Source organism: Drosophila santomea, chromosome 2R (genome assembly GCF_016746245.2).
Source record: "Drosophila santomea strain STO CAGO 1482 chromosome 2R, Prin_Dsan_1.1, whole genome shotgun sequence".
Classification (NCBI taxonomy): domain Eukaryota; kingdom Metazoa; phylum Arthropoda; class Insecta; order Diptera; family Drosophilidae; genus Drosophila; species Drosophila santomea.
In genome coordinates this window covers 22,636,835-22,646,313 of record NC_053017.2, presented here as the reverse complement: position 1 = coordinate 22,646,313, position 9,479 = coordinate 22,636,835, and the positions used below count along the sequence as shown (strand labels likewise).

The following is a 9,479-nucleotide window of genomic DNA, read 5'->3' as shown; positions in this document are numbered from 1 at the left end:
TACTGACAATGTCCCTGAAAAAGAATAACAAATTAATAAAAGCATAAAACTACGCAACCTACTACTTCCCTACTAGGCGCAACGGAAAATGAAGTTTTTGGCACCTAAAACATTAAAAACCTATAATGTTTAGATGCCGTCTCCACATCGGGGTGCCCCTTTGTCCTTCTGAACTCTAGGTGCGGCGCTGCTGGCCTGACAAAGGGTCAATTTCGCGACCCTTGAATTTGACATTTTCTGGCAGCAACGGTGTACAGACAAAGTCCCTGAAAAATTACAAAACAATTTATAAAACAAATTTATAAAAACACAAAGCTACGCAACTTACCATTTCCCGACCCGGTGAAATGGAAAACGACGATTTTGCATCCAAAACATAAAAAAAACGTATAATGTTTTGATGCCGTTTCCATACTGGGATGCCCCCTCGTCCTTCCGAGTCCTAAGTGCGGCGCTGCTGACCCGGCAAAAGGTCAAAATCGTGACCCTCAAATTCGACTTTTTCCTGGTAGCAACAGTATACTAAAATATCCCTGAAAAAGTACAAAATAAATTAATAAAAGCGTAAACTACGCAACTTACTACTTCCCGACTCGGCGCAAGGAAAATGATTATTTTTTGCACCTAAAACATTAAAAAACGTAAAATGTTTTAATGCCGTTTCCATGTTGGAATGCCCCCTCGTCCTCCTGTATCCTGGGAGCGGCGCTGCCGACCCGGCAAGAGGTCAATATCGTGACCCTTAAATTCGACTTTTTCCGGGCAGCAACGGTATACAGACAAAATCCCTGAAAAAGAACAAAATAAATTAACTACATCAGAAAACTAAATGTATAAACAAACCTACTGACATATACGAACCTCCCAAACGATGATTATCATAAAACCATGGCAATGTCTCCCTTCCCAAATCCCACCGGACAAATCTGAAAAATCCTGGACAATCTGGACCTGAAAAAGAAAAGACAAAAACTAAAATCAGACAAAACAAAACTAAACACATAGATATACTTATCTAATCCAATTTTCTGCATCCAATTCCATGGACTTTTACGAGCGACGGCCCAAAGCAAAGCATCTTGGCCCGGCGACCATAAGATGCTTCCTTTTCCCTGGCGAGATGACCCACAGAAGCGACGACCCTGGTGACTCCAAACAAATGACGACTTTCTCGCCGTTACCCTGTTGAACTCCAGCTGAAATGCAGCAACTTCCCTGACCCTGGAATAAGACGGCGGCGCGGGAATCCACTGCGCATTGAAGAACTCCAGCTGAAATGCAGCAACTCCCTGGACCTTGGAACAAGACGGCGGCGCGGGAATCCACTGCGCTTTGGACCTTTTGACGGCTGGCGATGAGACCCATGGGCGGGTTGGCGGCCTCCTGCAATTTATCTGGCAGACGCGGTGCTGCTGGCAACAACAAACTCCACGAAAGCGATGTTTTCTCTGCCCAAAAAAAAGCAGACTCCATCGCCAAATGTTGCCAGCGGACCCAAAGAAATCTAAATTGACGGCGGCGCGGGATTTTCACACGAAAATAAAAATCTGACGACTGGTGAAACTGCTGTAACTAAAATGAAAACTCAAACGCAAAATAACGGCCGCTGTAGTGGTAAAAAGTACCACATTTGACAGCCGGCAAAAATTCCACCATGAATACTACTTACCAGAAATGCTGGCCCAACTCGAAATTTCGAATTTCGCGCGCAGCCTGCGGCTGCAAAAAAAACTGGGACAAAGAAACTCCCATTCCCCACCGGCAATGACTCCCGAGGTTCGATGCTTCCGTCCCTCTGGCGGGGGCATCTGAAAAAAGAAATAAAACTAATATTATACTTAATTAAATTGAATAATGTAAATTGGAACTTCAAAATGTAAACAAACCAAAATGTAAACAAACTAAAAACCATATGTTAATGTTACCATCCACGCAATGTTTATAAGTAAGAAAATACCAAGACATGTATACTTACCACACCTGTCCAACCCTCACACTCATCCCCACAAATGTACAAACTCAAAAACGAAAATAATTGTACCTAGATATTGCACTCTGTGTAATCACAGGCAAATAAATGCGTGGATGCGGGGCAGAAATAAATCATTCTGTCTCCGTACTTTCACCAGAAACGTCAAAAAAGCAAACGAAAAATAAACGGGACAGTTAAGTGAAAATCTCCACAAGTGGAAAGACAAAAGCAAAGTTCAAATAGCAAAGTTAATAAAAAATATTTTAAATTGCCTAAAATTGTTTATAACAATTACAATTTAAAATACAATCGAAAGTACAAAGCAAACGAAAAATAAACGGGACATTTAAGTGAAAATCTCCACAAGTGAAAAGACAAAAAATTCCCGGCCGTAAAATTTATACAGAAACAATACGACAAACAATTAAAATAAACAATTAAAATAAACATATTAAAAAGCATATAAATTCGGTTTTTTCCGGTGAAATACTTTGAGACAAATCGACAAACTCAGCGAGCTGCAGATTTTATTAAAGAAGAGGAGCCATAAAGAAGAACCATAAAGAGGAGCTATAAAGAGGAACCAGAAAGAAGAGCCATAAAGAAGAACACTAACGTCGCAAAGAAGGAAGAACGCAAAAAAGAGGCAAAGAAGGACTAGCAAAGAAAAGGAATTGTACCAAAGGACCCGCCAAAACCAAAGTCAGGGTATTTATACCACAAAAAGTATCGTTCCTTTACATATAGTCAGCAGATATTATGGCCCATGTAATACTCTCTGACGATTCTTCAAATGACGAGGCGCTCTCTCTTTTCTCGAGCCCAGAAAGTCAAAATACCCCTTTCTACCTGGAAATCTCGCCCATGTCCCATAATTCTAACAACTCTCAGTTTAATATCAGTATAATAAACATGAAAAAATCGCCTTCCAAATCTGCAATTAACAGTCTAAAAAACCCTTCCGAGGCTGCTATAAAAATTATAAATTCACTTACATATAAGGGGAAAGAGAATAGAGAAAACAAAAATGCCCAAAAAGACCCGCTCTTCCTCACTAATACTAATAAAGAAACAGCTGGCGCCAAAAGTAGCGTCTCAAATGGGCCAGTGGTTTCCCCTCTTTCTATCACACATACAAATAGGGGGAAAAAATTGACAACAGCTCACAACACCAATGCAGCTGAAATTACTAATACCAACACGGATGACAAAAAGAGCGGCGCTCTTAGAAATTTCCCTTTCCCCACACATGAAGACAACAGCATGGAGAGAAACCTCAGCACATCTACAAAAATTGGCTCTAAAAGCATTTCCCCTCACTCTCTCTCACCTACACACACAAGCAAGGTTATTAACATAAGCACAAACAGCCGCTCAAAAAGTCCCGCGCTTGCAAATGTTGACACACTACATAAACTACATAAACATATATATGACAATAGCAGGGACCACAACCAAGGTGAAACACAACATAAATTTATAACTCGCAATACCTTTTTCCAAAATTTGTATCCTAAACCTGACATTTCCAAACTAAGCTTAAAAAAGAAACCCACCATTCTCGCGGAAACTACAAAAAATAAAAGCATCTCCCCCCAACCGAAAGGCGCTTCTTTGTGCTCCCATGTTCAGGCTAATTTAAATTTCAAAGTCACCACTACACACTCTATGGGTAACACATCTGCATCCAGAACCCTCAACCGGCCTGCAGCCAAGCGGGACCTTTTTAATTCACCCCCCAATAGCACGAACGCACTGCCTATAAGTTTTTCGGAAGTGGTGGCCGGAACCGGTCCAGGAATTGTGGCATCCTCTGATCCGGCACCAATTACGAAAACCCCGGGCAAGCGCACAAATACCAACATGGATATGGATAGCTTTAGCTATAAAACGCCCAATAAAAAAGCATGTGTGCCCACCAATTTTGCGACCCCAAACCCTTTCCCCCCCTAGCCACCCCCATCTTTAAAAGTAAGGCGGCCAAAAGTATTGTCGAGGAAATAAAAGCCCCCCGCCACCCAGTCGAGAGTGAAAAGGCCTCTGCACGCAGCGCACCGGCGCAAACTGAAATTGCCCCCCCTCCCCCTAAAAATTCGGCTACCGAACTGCCCCCGTGGCAAATAGTTCCACAGAGCCGCAGGGCCCCCCCTATTCATATAGAAAATGTTAGGGAAATCGTGCCACTATTGGAAAAGCTAAATTACTCAGCAGGGGTAGACAGTTTTACAACAAAAACGTCTATAGGAAACGGTGTAACTATTCAGGCTAAAGACTTGACTGCACATAGAACAATTAAAGACATACTAGCTAAAAGTGGCATCCCATACTATTCAAACCAGAATAAATCTGAAAGGGGTTTCAGAGTTGTTATTCGTCACCTGCACCCCTCTACCCCTTGCTCGTGGATCACCAGCGAGCTGCAGAAGCTCGGCCACCAGACTAAGTTCACAAGGAACATGACAAATCCTGCAACTGGTGGTCCGATGCGGATGCACGAGATAGAAATTGTCTCGGCCATGGACGGAAGCCACCTTAGGATCCTCTCCATTAAACAGCTAGGAGGACAAAAAGTGGAAATCGAAAGGAAAAACAGGACGAGGGAACCGGTCCAGTGTTTCAGGTGCCAGGGTTTCAGGCATGCTAGGAACACATGTATGAAGCCCCCAAGGTGCATGAAGTGCGCTGGCCAGCATTGGTCTAGTGAGTGCACTAAGCCAAGATCAACCCCCGCCACCTGTTCAAACTGCCAAGGAAACCACATCAGCGCATATAAGGGGTGCCCTGCCTATAAGGCAGAGAAGCAAAAATTAGCAGTCAACAGGATAGATTTTCACAAAATTAGGACAATAATGGACGCAAAAAGCAAGAATAACGAACGTCAGCCCCGCCCCCTTTCAACAAGACCCCCCGACTACCCTATAGTACCGAAATTGCCGAAGCCCGAAAGGAAGCCGCCAGGAAGTCTGCAATGAACCCGTTCCGGCAAAATGTGAAGGATAGTAGGCCAAACCTACCGCACCTTTCTTCACATGAAGTTGCCATCCAAAAACGCCTAAATAAATGGCGCCGGAGTGCAAACAAGGCCTCCACAAATAGCAGGACCAATCTCAAGGTAAAGGCCCCAAATATGACTAGAAACCCAGCGCAAAGGCACCTGGAAAAATTCCAGAACGGGCTACGAAAGGAACAAAAAAATGTAGAAAAAGCTATGGAGCACAAACAGGGAAAAGACGACAGCCCCCCGACAACGAGCAGAGCTGCTTTGGCAAATCTGAAGGCAAAGATAGTTAAGGAGACAACGCCCTCACCACAAAATATCAACACTCTTCCAGTAAATAGCCAACCCGACGACCCAGTCATTAAACTGGCAAATAGAGTTGACAATCTGGAAAAGAAAATTGATATATTAATGGCCTTAATTATACAAGCAAGAAATCCGGACGAATAAACCTTTTGACGACGTATTCCTGCTGACCCCCACGATGAAGACGCGAAGGACGCCACCCACTAGGACCAGCATAGACGAATCTGGAAGCTGATGGACAGGAGAAGGATCAACGCGCAGCAAAAACATGATGAATTTAAGTCGACTCATTGCAGCAGCGTATGCACAACGTCACTTATCTGAACTGTTTGCTGCAATTCCTTTGAAATGTCCCAAAACAGCAGCTGCAATCTCTACGAAAGCCATACTTGACGACAAAAGACGACCCGACTGGGCGTAATGGACAAACTAACTTCTTGACACTCATAACACAAAAAACATACAATGTTTTGATGCAGTTTCCTTATTGGGATTCCCCCCCGTTTTTACAGACCCTAGGCGTGGTGCTGCCGACCCGGCAAAAGGTCGAAATCGTAACCTCTATAATTGACTTTTTTCCTCCAGAAATGCAATATCGACAAAATCTCCGTTAAAGATAGAAATACTTTAATCAAAACATAAAACAGAGCACTATATAATAATATATATAAAAATCCACAATGTTTTGATGCCGTCCCTTTTCCAGGACGCCACTCGATTTTATTGACCCTTGGTGCGGCGCTGCCGACCCGGCAAAAGGTCAAAATCGTTACCCTTGAATTTCGACTTTTTCTGGTAGCAACGATAACACTGACAATATCCCTGAAAAAGAAAAACATATTAATAAAAGCATAAAACTACGCAACCTACTACTTCCCTACTAGGCGCAACGAAAAACGAAGCTTTTGTCATCTAAAATATAAAAATCCTATAATGTTTGGATGCCGTCTCCATGTTGGGGTGCACCCTCGTCCTTCTTGACCCTAGGTGCGCCGCTGCTGACCCGGCAAAAGGTCAATTTCGCGACCCTTGAAATCGACTTTTTTCTGGCAGCAACGGCATACAGACAAAATCCCTGTAAAATCATAAAACAAATTAAAAAAACAAATTTATAAAAACATAAAATCACGCAACTTACCATTTCCCGACTCGGCGAAATGAAAAACGACGATTTCGGCACCTAAAACATTAAATAACTAAAATGTTTTGATGCCGTTTCCAAGTTGGGAAGCCCTCTCGTCCTTACGAATTCCAAGTGCGGCGCTGTTGACCCGGCAAAAGGTCAAAATCTTGACCCTTAAATTCCACCTTTTCTTGGTAGCAACGGCATACTGACAATATCCCTGAAAAAGAGCAAAATAAACTAACAACAACAGAAAACTAAATGCATTTACAAACTCACTGACAAACACGAACCTCCGACGATGCTCTTTATAAATTCAAGGCAATGCATTCCTTCCCAAATCCCACCGGACAAAAATGAAAAATCCTGGACGAATTGGACCTGCAAAAGAAAAGACAAAACTAAAATCAGACAAAACAAAACTAAACACATAGATATACTTATCTAATCCAATTTTCTGCATCCAATTCCATGGACACTTACGAGCGTCGGCCCAAAGCAAAGCATCTTGGCCCGGCGTCCACAAGATGCCTCCTTTCCCTGGCGAGACGACCCACAGAAGCGATGACCCTGGTGACTCCAAAGCAATGACGACGCTCTCGCCGACACACGATGAACTCCAACTGAAGTGCAGCAACTCCCTGGACCCTCGAATAAGACGGCGACGCGGGAATCCACTACGCACCGAAGAACTCCAGCTGAAATGCAGCAACTCCCTGGACCTCGGAATAAGACGGCGGCGCGGGAATCCACTGCGATTTGGTCCATTTGAAGGCTGGCGATGAGACCCATGGGCGGGTTGGCAGCCTCCTGCAAATTAAAATCTAAACTGACGGCGGCGCGGGATCTAAACACGAAAATAAAAACACTGACGACTGGTGAAATTGCTGTAACAAAAATGAATACTCAAACGCAAAATAACGGCCGCTGTGGTGGTAAAAAGTACCACATTCGACAGCCGGCTTAAATTTACACCATGAATACATACCAGAAACGCTGGCCCAACTCTTTTTAAAATTGGCGCGCAGCCCGCGGCTCCAAATATCTGCGGCTCCAAATAACTGGGACAAACAACTCCCTTTCCCCACCGGCAATGACTCCTGAGGCTCGATGCTTCCGTCCTTCTGGCGGGGGCATCTGAAAATAGAAACAAAACAAAATTTTAAAACTTAAATTAATTGACAAATGCAAATTTCCTAAACCTTTAAAATGTAAACAAACAAAAACCATATGTTAATGTTACCATCCACGCAATGTTTATAAGTAAGAAAATACCAAACCATGTATACTTACCACACCTGTCCAACCCTCACACTCATCCCCACAAATGTACAAATTCAAAAACGAAAATAATTGTACCTAGATATTGCACTCTGTGTAATCACAGGCAAATAAATGCGTGGATGCGGGGCAGAAATAAATCATTCTGTCTCCGTACTTTCACCAGAAACGTCAAAAGTATGCACAACGTCACTTATCTGAACCTTTTGCTGCAGATCCTTTTGCTGTAGATCCTTTGTAAGGTCCTGAAACAATCAGCGGCAATCTCCCCGAAAGCTGTACTCGATGACAAAAGACGACCCGACTTGGCGTAATGGACAAACCAACTTTTTGACACTTAGAACACAAAAAACAGGCAATGTTTTGACGCAGTCTCCTTATTTGGGATTCCCCCACGTTTTTACAGACCCTAGGAGTGGTGCCGCCGACCCGGCAAAAGGTCGAAATAGAAACCTCTAAAACTGACTTTTTTCCCTCAGAAATGCAATATTGACGAAATCTCCGTTAAAGATTGTAATAATTTAATCAAAACACATAACAGTGTAATATATAATAATATATATAAAAATGCACAAAGTTTCGATGCCGTCCCCATGTCAAGAAGCACCCTCGATTTTATTGACCCTTGGTGCGGCGCTGCCGACCCGGCAAAAGGTCAAAATCGTGACCCCTGAATTCAACTTTTTTCCCGGTAGCAACTACAATATCCCTGAAAAAGAATAACAAATCAATAAAAGCATAAAACGACGAAATCTACAACTTACCTACTAGACGCAACAGAATACGATGTCTTTGGCACCTAAAACATTAAAAACGTATAATGTTTTGATGCCGTTTCCATGTCGGAATGCCCCCTCGCCCTTCTGAATTCTGGGTGTGGTGCTGCCGGCCCGGCAAAAGGCCAAAATGGTGACCCTCAAATTCGACCTCTTTATAATAGTAGTGGTATAATGAAAATATCCCTGAAAAAGTACAAAATTAACTAACATCAACAGAACACTAAATGTATATACAAACCTACCGACATACATGAACCTCCCCAACGATGCTTCTTATAAATCCATGGCATCGCTTTCCTTTCCAAATCCCACTGGACAAATTTAAAATCCTGGACAATCTGGACCTGCAAAAGAAAAGACAAAAACTAAAATCAGACAAAACAAAACTAAACACATAGATATACTTATCTAATCCAATTTTCTGCATCCAATTCCATGGACATTTACGAGCGTCGGCCCAAAGCAAAGCATCTTGGCCCGGCGTCCATAAGATGCCTCCTTTCCCTGGCGAGACGACCCACAGAAGCGACGACCCTGGTGACTCCAAAGCAATGACGACGCTCTCGCCGACACATTGATGAACTCCAGCTGATGTGCAGCAACTCCCTGGACCCTGGATTAAAACGGCGACGCGGGAATCCACTACGCATTGAAGAACTCCAGCTGAAATGCAGCAACTCCCTGGACCTAGGAATAAGACGGCGGCGCGGGAATCCACTGCGCTTTGGACCATTTGACGGCTGGAGATGAGACCCATGGGCGGGTTGGCAGCCTCCTGCAAACTAAACCTAAATTGACGGCGGCGCGGGATCTAAACACGAAAATAAAAACACTGACGACTGGTGAAATTGCTGTAACAAAAATGAATACTCAAACGCAAAATAACGGCCGCTGTGGTGGTAAAAAGTACCACATTTGACAGCCGGCTTAAATTCACACCATGAATACATACCAGAAACGCTGGCCCAACTCTTTTTAAACTGGCGCGCAGCCTGCGGCTCCAAATAACTGGGACAAACA

At 43.4% G+C, this 9,479-nt stretch overlaps 2 protein-coding genes and 1 long non-coding RNA gene across 6 annotated transcripts; 1 reads left to right on the top strand and 2 right to left on the bottom strand.

The window, feature by feature from the left end:
• Nucleotides 1–4,867: 4,867 nt before the first annotated feature.
• LOC120446190 lies at nucleotides 4,868–5,977 on the top strand. The gene is made up of 2 exons (XM_039627036.2): nucleotides 4,868–5,084; nucleotides 5,142–5,977. The coding sequence occupies exons 1-2, from the start codon at nucleotides 4,941–4,943 to the stop codon at nucleotides 5,418–5,420; spliced, it is 423 nt and encodes a 140-aa protein (XP_039482970.1). The 5' UTR covers nucleotides 4,868–4,940; the 3' UTR covers nucleotides 5,421–5,977.
• Nucleotides 5,978–5,980: 3 nt separating this feature from the next.
• On the bottom strand, nucleotides 5,981–6,854 carry LOC120446191. Of its 3 annotated transcripts, XR_005615833.2 has the most exons (5): nucleotides 6,679–6,854; nucleotides 6,523–6,619; nucleotides 6,415–6,456; nucleotides 6,154–6,351; nucleotides 5,981–6,098 (listed from the first exon to the last, which is right to left on the bottom strand). XR_005615833.2 is itself a non-coding variant. In XM_039627037.2 (4 exons), exons 1-4 carry the CDS (start codon nucleotides 6,829–6,831, stop codon nucleotides 6,260–6,262), a joined length of 384 nt encoding a protein of 127 aa, XP_039482971.1. In that variant the 5' UTR covers nucleotides 6,832–6,854; the 3' UTR covers nucleotides 5,981–6,259. The 3 variants fall into 3 exon arrangements, 2 of the variants coding, with proteins under 2 accessions (XP_039482971.1, XP_039482972.1); XM_039627037.2 differs by having other exon boundaries at nucleotides 5,981–6,351; XM_039627038.2 differs by having other exon boundaries at nucleotides 5,981–6,351; nucleotides 6,693–6,854.
• Nucleotides 6,855–7,868: 1,014 nt separating this feature from the next.
• Nucleotides 7,869–8,901, bottom strand: LOC120445490. 2 transcript variants are annotated; one of them, XR_005615750.1, is made up of 3 exons: nucleotides 8,698–8,901; nucleotides 8,445–8,642; nucleotides 7,869–8,389 (listed from the first exon to the last, which is right to left on the bottom strand). It is a non-coding gene; the product is annotated as an uncharacterized LOC120445490 (long non-coding RNA). The 2 variants fall into 2 exon arrangements; XR_005615749.1 differs by having other exon boundaries at nucleotides 8,702–8,901.
• Between the last annotated feature and the right edge of the window lie 578 nt (nucleotides 8,902–9,479).